The following is a 24,273-nucleotide window of genomic DNA, read 5'->3' as shown; positions in this document are numbered from 1 at the left end:
TTTCTTTTAAATTTCCCTCTAAAAATCCCCAAAGCTAAATTAGATTTAGCTTTGGCCTCTAAGTAATTATTCCCCAGTTATTCCTGTCCCCCTTTTTTTGAGACACTTCTCTGGTACAGCAGGTCAAAGGCCTGCAGTGCAACCTTCCCTTAATGTCAAACAACTTAAGGTCTTCCTTGGTGGAGCTTCCAAGTTACCTGCTAGTTTCTCGGCCAAGCAGCCTAGGACAGCAGATGTGTTCCTGTGTTTGGCAGGGTGACCTGAGTCCTGGCAAGCTACTTCTCCATTTAAATTGAGAATTTCAGTTAATTTCTGGAGTGCATCCTAAAAACAAAAATGAACAAGTGGATTTGATAAAAACACAGGTTTTTCCCCAAGGTAATTCTTTTAGACAAAAGATATAATCAGGTGTTAAATTAAATCAAAATAACCATACAAAAATGATATAATGTACCCAATAACACCATTATTGATGGGAACTATTATTTGATCAACCTGAAAGTTTTCTTACATGAATTACTAGATTCCATTTCATTCAAAATGCACCAGTTGTGTCAAACATGTGCTATACACTCTTGAATCATTAAATCATTAATCATTTGGGTAGACTAAATCTACCCAAATGCTACTATAATTTATAACAATAGGGCCTAGTGATGTTGAAGTAAAAAGTTACTTTTAAAAAATGTTTTTACCAAGCAAGAACAAATATCACCAGAGTTTTAAGGCAAATTATAACAGAAACCTCTTAGAAGCCTAGGCAAAGGTCAATTCATCAGTGGCTAGGCCAAAGACTTGTTCCCTTCTGTCCATGTTTTTCCATGTTGGGCCTAACTGTCTGAGGCTTAAACCAATGAAAGATGCCAGAATCCAAAATTTTACAAAACAGATTCCATAGCACATGAAACAATGTTCCATAAAGCAATGAAAAGGTTGATACTTTTGTTCTATGTAAGGGATAATCAAGGTTATACTAATCTTTAATGTTTGAGTAAGACTCACAAGTGCTTTCAGTATAATAGTTTTTTCTCTTAATAGAAAATATTTTAAAATGTTATGTTACGAGGAAATCGTTTAGAGAAACGTAAGAAAATCCACTCAAGCAACTGAACATGCTCTTCTAGTTTCCAAACAAAGATTACATTTCAGATATAAATACTTCAATTTTTAACATTTTAAAATTTTAAACTAAAGCTTTATAGGAAATTATTGATAGGAGGATGTAGCACTTCATTAGTAATAAAAAACAAGTTTATATAATGAAATTAATATTGAATAAAAAACTCCAAATGTATGAAGAAGAAATGCATTATAGCAAATGTTCTTTGTGGTCATTCATCCTGTGTCTAAGCATAGATGGCAGTTTCATAAATGATAAGTATTAACTTACCTTAGTGGGCAATGGACATTCATCTAGTAACAATGTTATAACAGCTGGTCCCAAAGGATCTTCCAATGGAATTACTCTAATTAAAGACTGGACAACGTCCAACCATCCTTCATCTAAGGGCAAATCAAGAAGATTATACGATGGAGCTACTATTTAAAAAATGTGAAAATACATAACTTATAAGACAAGATGACTTTACATTAAGCAGTTTGGGCCTTCATCCTGTAGCTTTTAAGTAGCTAATATTTGGCATGGACACACTCAACTGCTAGTCATCATGGCAGAGGCAAGGAATCCTAACTTACAGGAATCTGGTGACTTCTGGGCATATTTATTTGGACAAAATTCAAGCCAGGGTCCTGTGTTCTCAAAACATGATTAAAATAGTTTTCAGCATTTTATTTATGGCATAGGAGTTAGCTGAGGAGATTATATATCTGAAGCAGTTAGCTCTACTTTTAAAATGACACTTAGGAAATTGAGGGACAAAAAATTATCTTTCCCATTCTAGAAGAGCTATTGTCAAAGATCTGTCAATGCCAAAAAATGTCTTATAATAATTTCAGTGAGATAAAACTACTACTGAGAGGTGCAACTACAAATTCAGGATGCAATATACAGTGCTTAATTATTAATTACCCTTGTATAGAAAAATTTCCATACACTAAGGGACTTTTTTTGTCTTGTGTGTTTAGTACTTTTGGAAACTTTTACTTTTATTTTTTTAAAAACTGGCCACATTTCTTCATAATCATTAATTCATTAGGAAGTAGTTAAAAAAAAACTTTAAAAATACCTGTTTCTGCCATTTCGTGCAATGTAATCATTGAATAGGGAGGTTCCTGATCACTGAAAAACAAACATTTAAGACATCAAACTTGAATAGGAAATGACAATTTCAAATAAAAGTTCACACTGAACTTATGGGGATAGAAAGAGAAATAAGAAACGAACACAGATGAATGCAGAGAAAGAGATGGAAGAGACAGCCAGAGCTGTAATCTGTAAGGACAAATGCACACCACATGTGCTCATTTCCAAGGTCATTGTCTATGATGGCCCACAAATATTGGGTTGTTGGAAAAGTCATGATGCATTTTTGCCAATGAAAAACAGAAAAAATATGTCATTACTTTTCCGACAACCCAGTAAAATGGGCAGAACGGCACAGGAAAGGACCGCCATGTGGCATAAGGTAAAAGCACAGGACTAAAACTAGAGATCTGAGCCTCCTTTCAGCTTTACCACGAGAGGCCCAATGCCATTTGAGACAAGTCAGGGAAGTCAACATCATCTTCCTCATACTTACCGCAAAGGAATGCCAGGGAGGGAGATAACAATCCCCACTGAGGACTTACAGAGAAACAAGGGCCTACATAAAGATCTTCATTTTTAAATGTTCTTCTGGAAAATATCACTTTATACTTAAACTTCAAAAAATGGTATGAGAAGAAAAAGAAACCAAACTTAATCAAGGAGCTATTTAATATTCTAGACACTGCTCTATAAAAGGGCATGATATATCTTAATTCAGTAGGTTTTTCAAACTGTGATCCCAGGAATCCTAGGTGCTTTAGGAAAACTTCAGTAATTAATAAAATACTTTCCACCAAACAATGCTAAATCTAATTACTTAAGAGATATATTCCCCGCTTACTGTTTACATACACATTGTGGCTCTCTTTTTACTGTGAAAAAAACCCCATAAAAACTATTTTCTTCAATCATTTAATCCTCAGAATAACCTTGTGATATGGGAATTGCTAAATTCATTTCAGGTATTCATTAGGTACTGGTTATTCATCTCCTGTGTTCTTTCAAAATAGGGAAAATTCTTATTTAAAAGAATTGTCTTAAATGCTTTAACAGACAGATACAAACATTTCTGGAGAGCAATCTGGCAACAAGGAAATGATGTATGCATATACTCAACAATGCTAGAGAAACTATGACATGGAATAGATGCACATGAGGCTATTTGCTGCAGTGTTATTTGTAGGAACAAACATTTGGAAGTCACCTAAGTGATCATCAGCAGATTATAGGATAACACAAAATGGTGCCTTCAAGCATATAAACGAATATTGTGTAGCAGTCAGAAGCAGTTGTAGTTTTATATATAGCAATATAGGTAGGTCTCAAACATAACGTCAATATAGGTCTCAAACATAACGTTGAGAGAAGTTAAAAACAATGAGGTTTATATAGCTATGTCAGTTCTGTAAATTTTTAAAATATCACAAAAAAACACTATATATAAACTTGCTATACAGACACAAACAAACATATGGCAGACAGATTGGAAGAACATAAATTTACTAGAATGGTTTACCCACTGATATTTGGAGGTGGGTGGTAAAGGGGATAATGGAATTAGGGAAGAAAGGAAAAATAATAGAAGTATGACGGGGTCAGCAACCAATAAGGAATATAAGCACCTCAATTCTACACAGATGAACTTAAAGAACAAACATATCCCTACACTGAAAAAACAGAAATGCAGTAGAGATTTCTGGTGGGAGGCAAGAGCTAAAGCCATAGGACTACCGGGCTCTGGGTCAGGAACTAGACAGAGGTGACCAGGAGCTCTATGCCTGCCAGGTAGGTAACTGGGACCAAAGGCTGGAGAAGCCTGGACAGGGTTCCCTTCTCTGCAAAAGGAGCTGAATGATAATCCGAGCTACAGCTGTTATGTATAAAGCTGTGTCTCTAGTGACAGAAATAGGCAGAGAAAGCCATGCAGGACCTGGGCTTCTTACAGTGGGATGGGAACTCACAATCATCAATTCTAGGTTCAGTCATAGAATGAAAGTCCCTGGGACCCAGATGGAGACAACAAAAAAAGTGACAGTGACAGGTCAAATAGGAAGAGAGAAAAATATGAATGACAGAGAGAACACGAACATGAACACACACACACACACACACACACACACACACACACACACGAGGGAAAAAATTTCCTTCACTCTCCTCTGCAAATTAAAGTTCCAAAACTCATGAAAGTAATTAACATTAATACCATTCACAATTTGAGGATAAAGTCACTACCCAAAATTTACAATAATAGAACTTCAAAAGGATTTTAAAATTAGTGTATTTCCTATAGCAACTCTCATTATGACATTAGAAACTGTGCTCTCCTGTCAGATCAACGTCATCCTTTCCTAAGTAACAAGTAGAGAGAAGAGAACAATAAATACAGATCATCTTATAACTGCATACATCCTTTTAGGTATATTCTTACTAAGCCCGTCTGTCTATCTTTCATGTTTCGTTTTAACAGCCTTATAAATTTTACAGGTTATGAAATTTTTCTCCGTTAGTAGTTCCTAAAAAATAAGCTATGTAACGACGTTTATAAACTGTCTGAATGCTGTGTTGCCATTATATTCTCCATTCTTCACATTTGCTTTACACCTGATTTATTTTTCCATTCTCAGAAGACTTATAACTGTCATTCAGTACAAACAGATTTAAGGTAAAAGTGATCCCAGTATTCAAATATACACCACTTGCCTCACGTAAATGAATTATGTGCTTTATCAACAAGTTCACTTATGATCTGTAGTATTTTCCTGAAGCTTGAAAATAAAGCACCTACCTTGTTCCCACACTCTCTGAATCACTTTTAAAAAATATGGCAAAGTCTATTCGGTACCTGTTTTTCCAATAGGGTTAAATAACATTGTTTGTGGTGTACTTCCTTATTTGGGAAGGACAACTGCTCATTACAATTTTGCAGTATGTTTTAAATGTCATTATAAAGAAGTTTTATATAACAGCTCTACCCCCTGCGTGAGTTTAGGGGATGTAAATGGCAAAAATTTATATTCAATAGGTATTTCCTACAAACATGTGAAAATTACATTAATTCAGATACCGGAACTACTTCAAATGCTGGTTTTAATAAACTTAGGAAAACGTTTCTGAACTGGTTATGGAGAATATTTGTAAGAACCACTTTTCCCCAACATGTTCTACAGCAGACAGAAAGATGTGCAAAACAAATTTATTTCTATGAGGGAAAAAAAGTCATTTCAGAATAATATGCACAGGTATACATTGCTTTATGCTATGATTTTTGAGGATCTAAACAAAACTGGGTTTGTATAAATACAATTATCAAATTTTTAGATACTTAAATTTACTAGCAGATCTCGAAGCAAAACAGATATAACTTATAAAAAAATATTATAATCTATTGAGCAATTGCTATATGCAAAGCATTATACTAGGTGCTTTATATATATAATATGATAATCTCTATAAGAAAGGTATCATTTCCCTTTCATAAATGAGGAATCTGAGGCTTAGAGAAGTAACTTACCCAGTATCATGTAGCTAGTTATGGGGCTGGGCCAGAATTTGAACCCTGGCTCATCATGGTTCTAAAACTTTTGTTCCTAACTACTGAATTATACGGTTAAAATAGTTTTTCAGTTTGAACAATGCCCTTTAATTTCACTGTTATTCAATCTGGGGTTTTGTATTTAAAAGTTAAACACAGCAGGGGGAAAAATAAAACAGGTACAGGTGTGTCCTGCAGTTTCAATTTACAAGTTTCCCAAATGGATCTAAGAGGGCCAAATATGCGAGATAAAACAGAGAGGAGGATGAAAACTCTCCTCCTCCTATGTTCTCATGTTGCCAACAGCAGTTGCTTGCAGCCGTGCTCTTGGTACAACAACTCATCTTGAATCTCTGGTCAGTGGAGTACGTAGGCAAGCAATTTAAGAGTGACTCTTCGTGAAAACATTTTCTATTGTAGTCTGCAACACAAACTCACTCACTGGTCTTTGCAGTCCCTAATAAAGGCCATGGATGTAATTAGTATTTTCTGCCTTGGAAATGTTTAGACATTTCCAGACAGGAGCAGATGTTAGCAAGTAAAAACATCAAACCTTATCATTTACTCTGCCGTCAGAGAAGAAATAAAATATTCTCCCTTACCCTATGAGCAAAAGGCTTGGCGAATAAATCCTACGAACTGAAGGAATCCAACAGTTACAGTTTCTGGCAGAACACTTTTCAGTACATAGGAGGTGACTGTGAGTCAAATACTTACTTATCTACAAGAGTCCGTATGACTGCCAGTGTGTCCAGCACTAGCCCATCTACATTTTGTTTTTTTCTCCTTGGCTCATGTGGTCCTCGGCCCCTCCTCGGGGGCCGAACAGGGTCCCGGGGTTGGCTCCTCATGTCCGCTGTGGGTACTGCACTGTTCTCGGTCTGTTGCTGCTGGGTGTCCACACTGTCTTCTGCTCCACGGTCATCTCGGCAGATACAGGAATTCCCCATGGCAGCAGTGGCACCTCTGGTGCCCTGGAAGTGGGCTATGTGCTCCTCAAGAGTCAACAGCAGACCCTGGCCAAGGCTTCTGCTTGCTAAGAACACGGCCCAACCAAAGACAATCATTTAGATAGTTTTCTGTTTTCCAAGTACTGTTTTCATAATGTGGAGTTCGGGAGCTTGCATCCTATTTGTTTTTAACAACTGAATGCTGAAAAAAGTTGCTGAGATGATCTCCACCATTATCAATTACAGGGAATCCTGGTCATCCAGTAGCAGTTCTAAAAGAAAAAGAGAAAAAGAAAATGAATCAGAGTCTTGGCCACTCAATTACTCAAACGTCCCTACTTTGACTTTATAGATATTTTATAGACATTATGAAGAATCATCTCAGGTTATTTTTGTAAGTTTATGGCAAAGAAAGATCTCTGCATAAGAGAATTAGCAATCAATAATTCCTTTATATATTATAAAGTTGATTGCTAAGCCATATGCTTGTAAACCATTGATTTCTTAAAAAAAAGTATGTGTGGTTCTGTCTATACAGAAATACATTAGAAGAATATGTGCAGTTGTTTCAAGGGCTCTTTTTGTGGATAAAAAAATGGATTGTCTCCTTTCTTAATTTACATGTGTGAGAAAATTTAATGTTTCAAATAAAATATCTAAATACAGATGTTTGTTGTTAAAAAAAGTTATGATATAAATGTAAATGTGACAGTACCCATTTGATATCAAGAACAAAAGGATAGAGCATTCCACTTAAATTATCCAAACTGCAGATTTCCCATTGGAGGCTCTCCTGAGAATTTACAGAACTCATACAAGTACTTACAAAGTTTTTCTGTTATGTAAGCAAGACTCTGTTTTGGGAAAGGCAAATGTATATCACAAGGTTAAATTTTCACAATGATCAGTTTGCTACACAGTGAAACAAGGTGTTTGCTACACAGTGAAAAATAAGGATACTCCAACTATCTTTGTCTGACAATACTGACTAAGTACCTGTGTCAGGCACCATGCTGGCTCTGGGAGAACAAGGCAGTCTCTGCCCTCCAAAAATCCGTGGATGGACATTCTCATCCCACACAGTATGTTCGTCATAAAAAAAACTAATGACAGAAGCAAATCTTCATCAAGCTGAGAAAATCTGATTAGGTCTAGGAAGAAGTGAAGATCTGGAAGCAGGAGGCTGACATGGACGAGTAGCAAAAAGTAAAATATCATGCTGAGACCTGGAAATTAGGACCCATAAGGACGCAAATGAACACATAAGAAATAGAGACTAGGGTATATAGTCTCTACTCAGCATTTGTCTATTTACAATTAAATCCTCCTTTATTGAGAAATGGCTCAGGAATAGACATAAAATGTATAATTCAGTGGGATTAGGAGAGAAAAATTACTTCCATTATTGTGGACAGATGTACAGCAAATTCTTTTAAACATGTACCTAGTTTACTGCTCATTGGGGGAAAACTGAAGAAAGAATAGAAGGATAAAAAGTCTTTACATATATCTAACCTAATCTATACAGAGAGGGGGAGAGACAGAGGAGGGGAGGGGATAGGATGGGAGGAGAGAGGAGAGGCAAGAGACATTATCTCCCGCCAGACACCAACACAGCAATGGCTGAGCCAATTAAACCACAAATGTTCTTGGTTTCCCCAAAACAGGTTGCTTTCAAAACTTAGAGGTTGTACTTAAAAGGATGTGACTGAAGTATAGGTAGGAGCATGATGCAAGGACTCAGCTGGAAATAGCTTTTTAAAAGAGAATACATTCTAAACCAGCAAAGAGTTGACGTAATACCATTCTCATTACAGCAGAGACCAGGGTATACAATTCCCTTCAGAGGGTAGATAAACAAGAGATATTAATGCTTAAGAGGGCAGGAGACAAATCAGAAATAAGTCTTTTAAAGGGTCCCTGGTATAAATTTCTATTGGTCTTATAAATTATGCTGGTTTCTGAGAAAGACCAAAGAGCAACATTTAAGGAGCGATGCTCTGGAACTTCTCATAGGAAGTTCACAGAGAAGGCGCTGTTGGGATAATTCAGATGAGAGGAAATAAAGAAACCAAGGTTTTCAGGCAGGTTTGCCACTAGAGCATTTTCTCAAAATCCTGAAGTCTTATATTTCAAAATTTTATCTGCTAATTTTTAAAAATAAAAAATATACATTTATTTTAAGAGCTAAATGCTGCATACGTCTACAAAAAAGTAAAAGCTTCTTTTCTGCTCTCTTCTGAAAGGCTTTCTTTATAGCCCATTCCTTGTGTTTTTTAAACTTCACTAGAACAATGCCATAAATATGTTCTGTGATTTGCTTTTTTTCCAATACACGTTTCTAACCCAATATATATAACTACCTCATCCTATTCAAGGCTGTATAAGAAATCCACACTCTGGGTTATCAGTGTTTCTTAGCCACTTTGCTATAAAAATCTGTGGCTAAACCAAATAATTCTTTGGGGATAGAAGGGAGTGGTCCAGGATTCGGTACAAGGGAACTCTATCCGGGAATGCTTCATCTCGTGGGGAAGTGCTCTCTCACCCCAACTGCTCTGAGGCATCAATGTTATCAGAGCACAAGGGAATTCCACTGGCTCCTCTAAAGCTCTGAGCCTTTCCACAATCGGTATAGAAGTTGGGAGTGTGCATGATATGCAAATAGTAGATTCCATCCAACCAGACACATTAAATTGGGGAAGACATACCTGAGGAAGAGAGACCAATCAGGTACTAAAAATAACTAGCAAGGATTTGAGAATGTCAAGGTGAAATTAAGTCCCAGAAAACAAGCCTTGAAGGGGAGTAGGGAATCTTATAAAGTACAGTTTAATGTCAACATCTGTAAAGCTATTTAGAAAAATTAACAAGAAATAGTGTTGGGAATGCTTGTGAGGAAGGCAGTGGGTTAAAAAGAAGTTTGTTGGATCTCAAATTCTTAAACTTTATTCTACCCCCAAAATTTTTACTAAGGCTTATATAAACTGAATGTAGAATAATTAATCTATGTAGATTTCCATCTAGTACAGTTTCAAAGGAAATGGAAGCTATCCAGTACACACAGGTATTTTAAAAAATCTGACTAAATTTGGAGTTGAGAATTAAGTGTTTGATTTTTTTTTTCTTTCTTCTTATTTCCAAATTGAACTCAGGGGGCAATTTCTTCCAAGTCATTTTCCTTAAATGACCCAGAAAGTGATGTCAGTAAAGAAATTTAACAGAGGGCCGGCCGAGTGGCGCGATGGTTAAGAACTCGCTTGGGATGCCAGAGGGCCCCGGTTCGGATCCCACATATGAGGGCCAGTGACACTGCCCTCCACAGCTAAGATGCTGAACAACAGCTCAACCTGGAGCTGGGCTGCCATGAGTCGCCGGCGACGGCGTGGGCTGCAGTCCCTGTGGCAGTGGGTTGCCATGGGCTACCGTGTGTGTGGCCAGCAGCCAGCGTGAGCGGCCAGCAGCCGCAGTGAGCGGCCGTCCAGAAGCCGGCGACTGATCTGCCTCGCCAGAGAAGAGCGCAATGATGGTGCCAACTTGGGCCAGTGAAGCAACATTCTCCACAACTAGATTGAAGAACAAAACAACAGCAACTTGTCTGTTCCCCTTTCCCCAATTCCCCAGCGCTGTTCCCATCCCCCCAATCCCCAAAAAAAAAAAAAAATCTTTAAAAAAAAAAAAAAAAGAAAAAGAAATTTAACAGAGGAGGAAACTGAGTAAAATAAAAAGTTTTCAAATATTTTAAAACCAAAGATTTTCTTTTTTAAAGACTAGCTATAAAGCGATGTAAAGAAGAGTTAATTAGGTGGGAGAAGCTGTGAGGCGTTTCAAAGGAAAGACTATGAAATATACAAGGAAAAATTAGAGCTGTTATCTTTTTTTACAATTTCTGAAACGAGCATACCGAGCACTTTTGAGGGTTGCAGCCAAAGACAGGGCACTTAAATTAACAAAGTGTATGATCTTTCAGATTTATTCAGCCCTAAAAACGGTATAGCTGCTCATCTGGAAATAGTTGTCATTCGGGATACTTTAATCAGAGAACAAATTGTGAATACATTAGGCAAAAGACTGGGTAAAGAAGGTAAACAATTACACTTTAGATAGCTTTGCTTTATCTCACTCCAAAAAGCATTACGTGGCCCACTTTCCAAGGATCATGGTTTTAAGACAGTAACGCTCAGCCTACAGATCTTGTACAGGATGCCACAGGCCACCTACAGCACAGGCCACGGGTTTTGCAGTCAGACTGGGCGCAGGTCCCAGCCCTGCAGTATTTACAGCTACGCATTCTAATGACCCTGACTACAGACACATTTTAACACATGGAGATAGTAAACAGCTCTTACACCTCACAGTAGTACTGTGAGGGTTAAATGAAATAGTACTTGTAAAACATGTGGCATAGTGCCTAACATTTAAACTAGATCCCAAAATGCCAGATATTATAAAATGATTATGAGCATGTAGTTAATGAGAGGTAACTAAATAATCTGAGAATTGGGGACTCTGGAGTAAGACCTGTCTTAAGAGAACTAAGACAGCTAAATAACTTATCTTTTACAGAACTCATCTACCCTATACCGAAATAAATTTTACTTATCTATCCTGTTAGACAAAGAACCTTGGAAGGGGTTGTAGCTTAATCATCCCAAGGTGACGGGCATTAGAATCGCTTAGGTACTTCTTAAAATGCAAATTCCTGGTTCCACTCCAAATAGCCAGGATCCGAAGTTCTAGGATGTGGTCCAAGCAAGTGTTTTCTTAAAAGCTCCCTAGGTGATTCTGATGGTGGAGAGGTCTGGAAATCACTGTGCTATAGATATACAACCTAACAAAGACCCTGGCAGCGCAGGCAGGACCTACTACTGGCTGAACGGACAAACTGAAACACTAAAGGGTGAATCTTCTGGGGTCAAAAAAGTTAATCTCCCTTTCCAGAAAAATGAATCGAGGCTATCTTTGAGCATAGTCTTTTGGAGAAGTCAGTCAAAATAACCATTAGAATACAATTACATCCACTAGTGATTATGTACAGTGCACAGCAACACAATGAATATATTTCCCATCATGTCCACCCTATGAAGCATCACAGTGAACCAAGATGGTACCTGCTTATGGATAATGTCATCCAAGGGTTGACAGACTGAATGGAAGAGGAAATGAGTCAGACTAGAGATTATATAAATCTGTAATACCTATATACTTCACCTTAACTTAGAAGATTACTTAATATTAGATGGTCGTCAATTTTGAGATCAAAGAAAAGCTAGTCACAAAATTTAAATATAAACAACTATTACATCTTTGGCTGTGACAATTGATGTGGCAATTATCAACTGAATTAATGATAATGATACCACTGGATGCTATTGCTTAGTAGAAAAACTTCTCACCACCTTAATGGTAATGCTTTTTAAATCATTATACTGTTCACAGCCATTTTGCTGTAAGAGCATAACATTACTTTTGCAAATCTATTTCTCTGAAGAGTGGTATTATTAATTTTGACTCCTTTTTTAAAAAGAAGACTATTCCTTCATTTCGGTATCATTTATGATTTATTAGATTTTTACATTTTATATATTTTTTAAAGGTGCTCTGAGAGGGAAAAAATAAAAATTGGGCTCTCGGTAAGTTTAATGTTAAAGCAGCGAGGTCGGTATTCAAAACAGACCTCTACCATCATAAACAGCTCACCACAAGAGACATCTGGCCAACTGGTCTAATCCTCTCTAACAAATGGTCCAGGAATCAATGATTCATCTCTTCAAATATTTGCTTGCATTCAATCATAATACAGTCAGTGACATTAAGAACACTTTCTTTTCTCTGAATATAGACTTCAGGATTATGCTGCCAAGAAAAGAGAAGCTGGTTAAATGAATGAACACAGGAAGAAAAACCAAACCTTGGGCATGAAATTACTGTTGTTGTCATCTTCACTTCATCATTCCTAAATAGTTTATAGGATGCAGCATTTTTTCCAATCTACTCCCCATCCCTCGAAGGCTAAATCATACAGCATGAATAGTAACAATATATATTAGACTGGAAATTTAATGATTTTCTCTCATTAGAATATGTTTTGGATTTGTTCCTAACGGAGTATTAACGTGAAATCTCCTCGTGTCATATTTACTGCCCACTCATTTTATTATCAAAAATTTCAAACACATGGCAAAATTGAATTTAACAGCAAAAATGTATATACCCTACCATCTGGATTCTACCATTAACATTTTACTATACTTGCTTTATCACACATCTATCCATCTCTACCCATCATTGATCCATCTAAGTTTTTGATGCATTTTAAAGTAAATTGTAGGCATTAATTCAGCATATATATAACTAACTGGACTTCAATATATTTTTAGAGGTTAAATTTACATATAACAAAATGTACAAGTGTTAAGTATGTATGTGCTGAGTTTTGTCAAATACATACATCTGTGTAACTCAGTCCCTATCAAGACAGGGAACTTGACCAAGAAATATATTTGCTTTTAAAATATCCTGCAGGATATCCCAAAGACCAGAATTTTTTTTTTTCTACTGAAGATTGTGTTTAAATGGGGAAAACTTGGAAGACAAGATTATTTGGTAGTGCGATAAGAAGTGTGTATTATATATCAAGAGTACACTTGCCAGTTGAAACAGAAACCACCTAAAGACGTTTTAACAAGAGTGTTTTTGTCTCTAAGACTCTATAGCATCTGGTATTTGAATGGAACTTCAGTTTCCCCCCAAAAGGAAAGGCAGCTCTGATATTTTTACATGTCACCCAGGAGTACAAAATTATTTGCAGTGACAATGGCCACTTGAGGTTTAAGTCATACAGGGTACTATTATCCCTTGAATTGTAACCTTCAAGTTGTTTGAGAAAAGCATTGGATAATTCTGCTACTTCTCTCTTGCACTGAGGCTGGTTTAAGAAAGTACATCTTTGAGGGGGAAAACAGACAATTTTTCTTGTTGAACTGTTAGAAAAAAAGCATCTGGAAAAAGCTTCCTCTAAAATGCTGAGAACTTTTTAACCCTGTAGCAGTGGTGTCTCTGGTGAGGTGGGACTTATGGCAAAACAAATGAGAGACTACAGTCCTGACCTGAAAAAGTACAAAAAAGACAAATCCTTGCAGCATTTAAAAAAATGTATTTAAAAATAAAATTTAGGGCTGGGATAGAGTAAGGAGTTTCCAGAAGCAAATAATAATTTAAAAAATGAAGAAGTAAATAATCCCTGCCTGGTCTCAAAAATTGAAAAATTTGCCTTGGACCCAAAAAGGAACCACTAAGGAAAAACTGAGGTAAGCACTAATGATGGCTGTAGTACTAAGGAGAAAACAAATGTAATACTCCATACTATTTGGGATTTCCTCCCCCGCCCCCTAGGAGATTAAATAACATGAAATAATATAGATGTGTTATTTAAACACATGATTCATAAATCTAAAAGGATTTTTCTATCATAGAAAGCTCATTCTTATTAAGAAAAGCAAGCAAAATGTATAAATAGCATGACTAGCAACACTTTCCTTAATAAGATCTACTTAAAATGGTGTCTGAAAACACTCGACTGGATACCTAGAATCTAACAGGTATTCAGTAACTATTTTAAGTGAATGTATTCTAAAATCTGTAAAAACAGAAAATGTTTCCAAAATATTTATCACTTGGAAAAACTGAGACAATATCATTCAATAAATATGAACTCAGTGCTTATATGTCAGGCACTGAGCAAAGATGAAAAAAGGTACCTCCATCCCCTTGGCAAAGGGATGAAGGACAGCAATAGACAACACACTGAGTGCCCTCGCCATAATACAGCACACACCAAAGAAGCCTAAGGATAAAGTGTCGGCTCCACGAGAAGACTTCTCACTCCACCATTTTTCCAGTGAAAAAGGAACTTAGTAACATTCAAGTACTTCTGTACAAGCAAGTTTTTAGGTGACTATATATTATCAGCATTAGCAAAAGGAGGACGTATTTGCACTGCAACACAGTCATGTCTTAAATTATAAGCCAAAATATTGTTGGTATAAATAAATATCCCCAACCACAGTGAAAGGTTAACTAGAAGCCCATAAATTAAATTGATAAAGAAGCTAATAGTAATTCTAATGAAAAACAAAACAAACCAAAACACAAGAGGAAGCACAATGGAAAACGAAGATCAGCTTGACATAATACTGATAATGCATCCCAAATAAGCACCATTCCTGAATACTGCGGGGATCCACGTAAGAAGCTTTATATTGGTGCCAAGTTTCCCAGGACAGACCTCCTGGGAGAAAAACGTATTACAGACAACAGAAACGCTAATGTTATGCTAGTTTTGGTTTATGAATACCATGTTTTAGGAATCCTTAATAATTCACTTGGTAGGTTATGAATAAGTAGCCTTGAGGCATATGTAAGTATGAACAACTAACTATGAAGCACTAAGAACAGAAAAGATTGCGGCCCTTCCCACAAGGTGGGGCAGGGTAGGAGTCAGTCACACTTTGAGAATCAGTGCATTAAGGGAACACAGGGGAGGAAACGCAATTCTTCTGAAGGTAGAAGGGGTAAGAAAAGCTAACACTGACACATTAAACTATAAGGTAATAATAAACTTGCCAAGCAAGGTATTTCAAAACTTCTATTTGATGGGTACAGGACCCCTGAAATTATGCCTGCAAACTACAATTTCAAGCAGTAAGAAAACTACGAGCAGGGTTCATTCCTTAACTTAAGGAGTGTATCAATTCTTTGTTATTTTAAATGTGTTCTTTGTTTTCAAAAGCTCAGGAAGGGAGAAAGGAGTATTCTCTAAGAGCCCACTAATCTACCTCATTGAGCCTCGTATATATCACACAGTTATCTACAGTTAAACACACTTTTATATGTTTAACCAGCAAGCATTCCCTTTTGGAATCGACACTGAGAGTAAAATATAACAAATATATACTTTTTTTCTAGTCACAAAGGTTTGTAAAAAAACTATTTCAAAAGAGGACTTCTTGAGCATTTAAACCAAAGGGAAATATTCTTTCTTTTGCACTCCTAAAAGTTGTAAGTCTCCTTTCTAAGGGCTGTGGCCCAGGTTTTGGTATTCATTACTTCCTGACTATTCTGTTTTTCAATTTTCTAATTTGAATACCAGGAACAAAACTATCCAAATTCAATGGTAAATGCCTTGAAAACGTCAAATGTTTGAAGAGAAGATAAACTGACAGTTTACTACTCCCAAATAACTCTTGAAATAGATTACTGGTTCCACTGTGGTTCCCATCTGTGTGCAACCCTGTGACTATCACATCCTACTTTACAAAGATGCCACCACAAAACAGAAAATCTCCAATTTAAAATAGTGTAATAATAATCACCATCCTCAAGAATTCCTAATAATTTCTCAAACTATATAGCTATTTGAGTATCGAAGAGAGTTGTATCTTAAAGGATGCAGAGTGACATCTCACTTCTTTATAACAAATTACGTGCTTCATTATCAGAGAAAAGTATAGGCAGCTCTTGACAGACTGGCTCATGAGTTGAAACAGACTGTTGAAAATGCACTCTTCAGGAACACACAACAATTTTTTTTTTTATTCTCTTGTCAAAACATACTTCAGAGTTGTTGTTTTTCCCTATTCACTACAGAGTAACAGACTATTATACAAAATGCTAAGTGTTTATTTCCCCTTGATTCTTGGCCAATTTACTAAGCGAAAAGTTATTTTGCTGACAAAGCAGAAAAGTCCACGCAGAGTATCCTGGAACACTTCCTATAATCAATAATTTAAAAATAATCATGGAGTATAGAAATAATGAAGGCTTGTGAAAACAGCAAAAAGCAGGTCACAGACAGACAATAAGCAGCAGGTCAGGATAACATGCATCCTGGGAAATCAGAAAGTCACAAAATCACCAGTTGTTTTTTTTAAGAGGCCCATGCAATATAAGATTAGAAAAACAGGAACTAAAGTCAGTTTTTGTTCAAAACAAAACAGAAAAACTTCAAAAATCACAAATTACCTAATATTTGGAAAACCAGCTCTAACAAATGCCACTAACCAAACATCAGGAAAATGTCATACCTAAAACAAGTAATTTATAACCTCACACAGAAAGCTACAAAGCAAGACATCATCTCAGGAAATGCACACTCCATATATGGTGAAAAAAAGGGAAACTTTGTGGAAGAGAAATTTAAAATCAACTGCTAATGGGCCTCAAAATTTGTAATTTGGGACCATTATAGGAAGGCATAATATTCATGGAGGAAAAAAAAGTCTCATCTATAAAATCACAACCGAGGGAGGATGTCACTACCTGTAGACATCCATATACATAAATGAAAAGGGGAGAAATAGGGAGGTAGTTTACATTATTGAGATCAAACACTTGGAGGAAAATTTCAGCCTCCAGGGAAAAACTTCCTGAAGGAAATTATCTTATATTGCTACCTCCTGCCAGCAACATTAGAAGTTCAAAGTAAATTAAAACTGAGAGCAAAAAGTGTAAATCTCTCCACCCCCATCTAAGCAAGGGCTGGCTGAAACCATGGGTTTAGATTATAATATGACATAAAAAGCTGTGAACCTTGAAGCTTTCAGTACAAAAATGGCTCCCAGCACTCTAGGTGGTCAACACTGCTGTATTAATGTGAATCCATTACACTTTCATGCTGTTTTAGTTTAGAAAGTGCCTTCATTTTCATTCCTGAACAGTAACCTGTTGGATGGTGGAATCACAGTACTTTACTTTCACACAGCTTGTAGTTTCTAAAGTACTTTCACACGCTGCATTATTTTACAGAAGAGGCCGAAAGGGGGTTAAGTCACTTGTCTCAAGACAAGTAAATGGTACGTGAGGAATGCTTGGACAACTGCGGGACTCTCCTCAGTCAATAATAGACACTTTCAACCCTTAAAAGTTCAAAGTCCGCTCCAGGGAGAGCAACCTCATTCAGAAAGTACAGAACCGCTGAGTCGCAGTGGACCATCTCTGCCTTGGTCTCCCTCCCCAAAGACAGGGAAACTGAGGCAGCAGGTAGGGACAAAGGCGTTGACTAATGTCACGCAGCGAGTGTTGGTGGGATGCACGTCACCCACCCTACCTGCACTAAGCCCAGAAGCAGCTGAATTCTGTGCTTAGGACACCTGGTCGGTCTCCAGAGAGAACGGTCTTGCTATTCCCGCTACCCTCTCGATATCCCCCATCCGGGCTTTCCTATGGATGGGGCTCTCTTCTTCCCAGAACCACCCAGCAATCCCTTCTCCCCAAGTCCTTTACCCGTTTTTCACATCGGGCCTCCGGAGTAGGGGAATCCTCTAACTCTGGCTCCCAAACCCCAGCCCCTCTCTCTGAGGCATCTCTCGACACCGAGGCATTTCTACGTCCCCTGGGGAAGGTCTGCCTCCCACCCTTGCTACCTAAACCTCAAACTCCACAAAAGGAAACCCTCCCAAAGCGTCCTCCCATCGACTCCTTCCACCCTGGGCATCCCCGAGAGAACTCCTAAAGCCTTCCAGGAGCTACCTGCCTCTCACCTGGGCCCCTTTATCCGCGGCCTCCTCAGAAGGGCGACCCCCAAGAACCTTCTCCGGTCAAGAACCCCCTAAAGGGGGGAACACCCTCTTCCAGGAACCTCTTCAGGCGCCTTCAGCGCGGGCCCCGGTGAAGAACCTCCGGACTGTTTCCCGAGCTCTGCCCAAAGCCACCCCTCCCGGGCCCCTGCCAGGAGCCTCCCTCAGCCCCAGTCCGGTCTCCCCGCCGCAGACTCGGGCGGCTCTTCCCCACCCTCACGGACGTCTCCAGCCCTCGGACTTCCCCCCGCTCCGCGTCCCCAGGGGCTTCCCGGAGCAGCGCGGCCGGGCTGCGGCACTGACTTTCTCCAGCTCCTGGGCCCACTCGAGAGAGGGGGTTGCGGCGGCGGCGCGACTCCTTTGTGACAGGTCCGAGAGAGCGGTAAAGATGGACGCGAGGCCACGGCGCTGCCATTACGCGCTGGGCCCACCCCCGCTTCGTACCGCCCCGGCCCCTCAGTCCCCTAGGAAACGCCCCTTCCTCGGTGGCAAGCCCTCTCCTTAACAACCAATCATCTTGCCCAGACTCTGTCACGTGATCACACGACCCGGCCCGCCCCACAGGCGCGAGCTGGCCAATCCCTTTGCTGAGATGTGAATGGCCCAATCAAGTGTCTCCCACCAGCTTTCTGGGCACCGGATTTCCATCGGACTCCTGGGGAGGAAGAGATGTGAGGATTGGGTTACGCCGCCGGAAGCGGGGCGGAACTTTGTGGTGGCGGCGAGGAACAGGAAGCCCTGAAGGGTCAAAAGGAATACAAAAGCAAAGGCTGTTTTCTGTCTTCTTCTTTTTTTTTTTTCCTTTTCTTTCTTTTTTCCTGAAGAGTGAGCGGCCTTTACGGTGGCGGTTTGGGGTGGGCGCCACCAAGGAGAGGGGGTCTCCTCCTGTGCGCCGGTAGGTGAGTGCGGCCTGGGTCCTGGCCAGGCGGCGAGACCTGGGCTCCAGCTTCTCTGAGGAAGGAGATAGTGGGGGCTGCGTGTGATGTGAGGTTTAGGGTCCAGGCCTGTACTCAGTCTGTGCACTCGCCTGGTGTTCTGAGTCGCTGGAGCCAGAGGATTGCGGGGTCCAGGCTGAGGGGGTTGAACGGGAACCCGCCCGATGGTCCCCAGGTCGTGTGGGGAAGGATCCTCGACAAGCAGAATTGGGAGTTCAGGCTTCTTGCGAGCTTCCCTCCACCTGTTTTGCTAGGTGGGGGTCACCGAGCCACCAGGTGAGGAGCGGGCTCTGTTCTAGAGGTCTTGGAACGGCTCCAGGCTACTCAGGAGATGTGGGGATGCCTGGTTGGAAATGGTGGAATCACAGCCTGTAAGTAAGTGTAAGATGGGAAACACGTGTGTTATGTACCTTGTACCAGTTCCGTAGCGTGCTCGTTTACAGAAAACTTAGGTAACTAAGACCGAGAGTTGAGGCATCTTGTTGGAGAGTTGGTGGCCCATGTGAATGTCAGTCCGCCCGGCGGAAAGGGAGGAGACCTGTTCGTTCATAGCAGCGGTTCTTAAACTGTAATAGTAGAAAACAAGGTCTTCTGCGGCCCTTTTAAAATGCAGATTCTGGGACCTTACCCCCGGATAGTGTGACTGAGTAGGCCTGGAGCGAGGCCCAGGAAGCCAGGTGTGGACCTGGTGGTCAGAATTCCCAGTGACCTCTTGGGTACCAGCTGGGAGGTCAGGTTTGTTGATTAAGTTATTAGGTTTAGCGATGTGCTAAGAGGGACCCCTTAAAATGGCTTGGTGGGCGCTGCTTCTGAAATCCTTGAAAGGAATCCGTGTGTGTAGATTCCTTTTTGATACACAAGGAATTGAGCTGAGATAAAAGCAGTTTTTATGGTCTTTCAACTAGAGCTTGAGATGAGCTGTTCATTTGTAGGGATCTGAAAGCAGAGGCTGCCCACTTGTCTTTCTCAGCTGGAGTCTTGGTGCCTTTTACACCAGTGGGGGCCGGTGGGGAAATTCTTAGTGGTTCTAAGCATGGAAGAATTACTTCCAGACCGTCTACTTAGTTACCAGTTTTTTCTTTCACCTTCTAAGAATCTTGATGTTTGAGTAGAGTCAAGTTTCTGCTTCAGAAATTGAAAACCACGTCTGTTAAATGAAGTAATTTGAGTGCGTGGTTCAGCCATAGGCTCAGTCATAGTGTAATTATGCTTTTGTGGCAGCTAAATTAAGCAATTTCAGCATGCTCACTTGGGATCAACTTTTGAACATACTTTGTCTTCATTCTTCAACATGTCCTGTCTCACTCTTTGCTGTAGGATGTTCTAAAGATTGTTCGATCTTTGGTTTTCTGTATTTTCACTATGATGTATCCAACTATGGATTTGTTTTTGTTAAACTTGGTGTTTATTAGACTTCTCGAATATTTGGATTAGTGTCTTTCATTAGTTCTGTAAAATTCTCAGCCGTTTTATATTCATATATTGCTTCTGCCCCATTGTTTATCGTCTTTTTTCTTTACTGATTTAACATACTTTTTACTCTGTTCTCTTCCTCTCACTCTTTTTATTTTTCCATACTACATTCTGGGTAAGTTCTTCTTCATTAATTTTGCTTCAGTTGTTTCTAAAGTATTATTAAACTCATCCATTGAAATCTGAAATGCAGTTATTGCATTTTTTAGTTCCTGAAGTTCTTTCTGTTTGGTTCTTCTTCAAAAGTGCTGTACCACTGTTTTACAACTCCTTATTAATTTTAAGAGTTGGTTTTTATTTCTTTAAACATGGTAAACGTAGTTGTTTTATAATCTCTATGTTTGAAATCCACTATCTGAATTCCCTTTGGGTCTGTTTCTGTTGCTCATTATTTCTGCTGTTTTTCTTCCCAGTTCACCTTTACCTTAAGAGTGTAGTTCTTTGGGGTGCACATTAAGAAAGAGAAGGAGGTGGTTATCAGACATCATCACATCCTATGTGGGTTCCCAGCTTTTACTTTTGTTTCTGTTGCTTTACAGGGGCACCAAAACAGCTGCTTTTAAGGTCAGAGACATCCTCAGGCTGAAAAACAAGTTTGAATATTGGGCTTACTTTCTGTTTTTCACCTTTTCTTGGATTTTGGCCAAATTCTTTACTATCTTGTTAGCTTTTCTGTTTGTTTAAGAATTATTAAAAAAATTTCTTCCAGTTCTTTTTTGTCATAGAGGTAGAGAATTGGTCTCAATTACCTAGCCCACTATTTCTGGAAGTGAAAGCACCTTTTTTAAAATTTTTTATTTTGAATGTGAAATTTGTGATTTCAGGCGGTCTTGAGTTAAAGATTATTTTTCTTTGTATACCTAAAACTGCCACCACTTTTCACTGTGCCAGTGCCACAGCCACTATGAAAATTAAGCTTCCCTGATGCTTTTTTCTAGCCTTCCTTTTCTGAACTCCTTAGTGCATAGCTTCTAATTTCTTACAGAATTTAACCTCATTCTGCTTTTTCTTAAATTGCTCATGTGCCAATCTTATCTTTTACTGAACGCACATTCCTCACTTGCTAAAAAGTAGCGTCGAGTGCCAAGTTAGTACCTAGGCTAGCATTGTGCCTTGCATATAATAGGTCCCCTTAAAGGTTTACTTCAAAAATACAACTGAATGAGTTAGTTGGCCTTATGTGTGGTTTGTGTAATGCAAAGCCTTTATTTTATTTTTAAATTTGATCTTAAGGGGAGTTATATAAAACTTGGGGGAGTGGGAGTATGATTTAGTGTGGGGTTAGGATCCAAAGCCAGCCCCAGATGGCAAATCAAAGCTACCCTCAAAAATCTTTTAGGGAAGCACCATGTTGGATGTAGGTATACCACCAGCGCAGCAAAATTCCAGCATGGCCAGGTTTTCCTCCAGCTTTGGAACAGATGCTGTTTTTCTTCCTGTGAGCCCAGATGAAGTAGTTGGTTTGCATTTAGGAGTCACAATGTGTAACCAATACAATTAATATTAGAATCATACATAGTGAGGGAAATGTTTATATTCAGAGGCACACATGAACTGGGGAACTGAGGATCAGCTAAGGAAACCAATATTTTAAGTTCTTTCTTTTTTCTTCCAGTGCATATATATAAATTCAAGGTAAATGCACAGATGATGAGACTGTTCTCATCTTATGGGAAGATAAATGCGTATGTAGGTATTTTAAAAAAACATAACTTTTTCTTGCATGCATTTTTTAGATGCCTAGACAACCAGAATGTTACTACAAATTGCTCTTCATAATAAACATTTTAAATATGAATTAAATTGCTATGCCATACCCTCATTTTTAGAATCTTTTAGTGTCCTTTGGTACTGGAGTATGTTAAAACCAGCCTCATTGTTAGAACATTGAGGATTATTTTGTCTAGTAATAAATGCTAATAGAGTGTTCTCTGTTAGTTGTCATTCTCTGAAGTTTTATAATACAGGGAAAATCGGCTTGCTTTAAATTACTGTAGCTTGGTAGAAGAGCCTTTTTGACAGAAAGCAATCTATTTGGAATATAATTAAGTTTGTCAGATGGAGAATTCCTTAGTTGCTGTCCTGCATTTTGAAATCCCATGTGACTTGAACATGAGGGTAAAAATGTAGGAAAAGCAGTGCTTAATTATACTGACACAAGGAAAATGTATTGGCCTATTGTTTTTGCTACCCAAAGAGAAGCCTTAGAACACTCTAACACAGAGATCTGATTCTCCCTGGTGTATTTTTACACTTACAGTCTATCTAATGTTAGAATTCAGAGGGTATGGTGGCCAGTGCTGTAAACACTTAAGTAGTCTGCCATCACAAAATTCAGTTCCGTAGGAAACAAGATCTAATTAGCTTGTATCATGACACTAAGTGGAATCATTTTTCATTTCAGTGATAGCAATTATTTTGGGGGCAGCAATGTAAGTTTTGTATCTTAAAATTTGTATGGCACGCTATATAAGACACTGAGCCCATTTTGTCGTCCCAACCTGGAAATTAAATACCACAGTCCCCAGTACAAACACAGTAGTGCAGTGTTTAACAGTTATTTTGGCTTGAAATCTAAGAACTTTGTTTTTTTGGCTGTCAAGCAAATGTGAAAACTGTGTTCTTTATTTGTATCAGTTTGAAACTTTTAAGTTTAGACAAAGTGATTTTGGTATGTTTTTGGTTTTCTACGAATTCCCTATTTGAAGAACTTTAATCTTTAAAAAAACAACCTAATGTTATGTTTTTGATCATTAAACTTGGGTCACCTAGAAGAAAAGAGCTGTGTGAGTAAAGGAAAATTGACAGCATTTATTCTTTCTAAAATTAAACACAATAAGGACAAAATACCGTAAGTATTCCCATTGTAATTTCTCTTCATTCCTACATGAATCTATATAGTTAGATCCTTGGGCCCCTGGGCTTTTGTCTGTTTGTGTTTGGTTATTAATTATTCTAGCAAACAAAGGGGAACAGTAAGAGACTTTTGGAAATTTAGCTGGGCAGTAAGAATTAGAAATAAACACTTTAACTTCTGGTTTTTCTATTTCCAAAAGGAGGTAAATGAGTTGCAAGTACTCATCACTTCCCTAATGCAGAATAAACAGCTGATGAATATTGGACTCCTCCAAGAAAAATGCTTTGTGTGGGAACTATTTATTACTCACTGTAAGAGAGCATTTTTTAGTCAGTTTAAATTAAAGGAGAGCAGCAAGAGTTATTCTTGAAGAAGACGTCAATTATGTAATATAGTAAAGTGATTTAATTTTTGGCCCTGCGTTTCCTATTGCACAAATTGTATGGTGTTTGAATAGAATTCCCTGTGGGACATAGAAGCCTCAGCAAATACAATACTTAATATCTACCATTCTCTATAACTTACATCAGACAATACCTTAGGAATATTTATGTGGAATCATACCTCCCTGCTTAAATTCTTCAAATTCTCTTCATGGTTGGTTTATTCAACAGGTATTTATTATATACCTAATATATGCCACACACTGTGCTAATAATAATAAACACAGTGGATACAAAGAGCTACTTGCAATAAAAAAAATTACAAAACACAATGGATAAGTGCTATAGTAGAGTTATA

General features: G+C 38.5%; 2 protein-coding genes across 8 annotated transcripts in view; one reads left to right on the top strand and one right to left on the bottom strand.

Annotated features, from left to right (window-relative positions):
- RSPRY1 (ring finger and SPRY domain containing 1) overlaps positions 1–18,714 on the bottom strand; it is a 44,180-nt gene extending 25,466 nt beyond the window's left edge. Inside the window, exons 1-6 of one of the 4 annotated variants that reach the window (XM_019666865.1) lie at positions 18,571–18,714; positions 12,392–12,547; positions 6,459–6,963; positions 2,187–2,239; positions 1,391–1,503; positions 198–324 (exon numbers count right to left, since the gene is read on the bottom strand). In XM_019666865.1, the coding sequence (XP_019522410.1) occupies positions 198–324; positions 1,391–1,503; positions 2,187–2,239; positions 6,459–6,808 (643 nt within the window). In that variant the 5' untranslated portion in view covers positions 6,809–6,963; positions 12,392–12,547; positions 18,571–18,714. Of the gene's footprint in view, positions 1–197; positions 325–1,390; positions 1,504–2,186; positions 2,240–6,458; positions 6,964–7,687; positions 7,918–12,391; positions 12,548–18,231; positions 18,470–18,570 lie in introns of those variants that run through there. The other 3 variants (XM_019666863.1, XM_019666862.1, XM_019666864.1) reach the window with 3 other exon arrangements.
- Positions 18,715–18,950: 236 nt separating this feature from the next.
- The window catches only part of PSME3IP1 (proteasome activator subunit 3 interacting protein 1), a 28,109-nt gene continuing 22,786 nt past the window's right edge, over positions 18,951–24,273 (top strand). Inside the window, exon 1 of one of the 4 annotated variants that reach the window (XM_019666834.1) lies at positions 18,951–19,162. Coding sequence is in view for 1 of the 4 variants with exons in the window: in XM_019666831.1 (XP_019522376.1) it covers positions 19,556–19,573 (18 nt within the window). In the remaining 3 variants the exon portion in view is untranslated. Of the gene's footprint in view, positions 19,167–19,484; positions 19,578–24,273 lie in introns of those variants that run through there. The other 3 variants (XM_019666833.1, XM_019666831.1, XM_019666835.1) reach the window with 3 other exon arrangements.

The sequence above is a fragment of the Hipposideros armiger genome, unplaced genomic scaffold (assembly GCF_001890085.2).
Source record: "Hipposideros armiger isolate ML-2016 unplaced genomic scaffold, ASM189008v1 scaffold_479, whole genome shotgun sequence".
NCBI lineage: Eukaryota > Metazoa > Chordata > Mammalia > Chiroptera > Hipposideridae > Hipposideros > Hipposideros armiger.
This window is presented reverse-complemented; position numbering and strand designations above follow the sequence as displayed.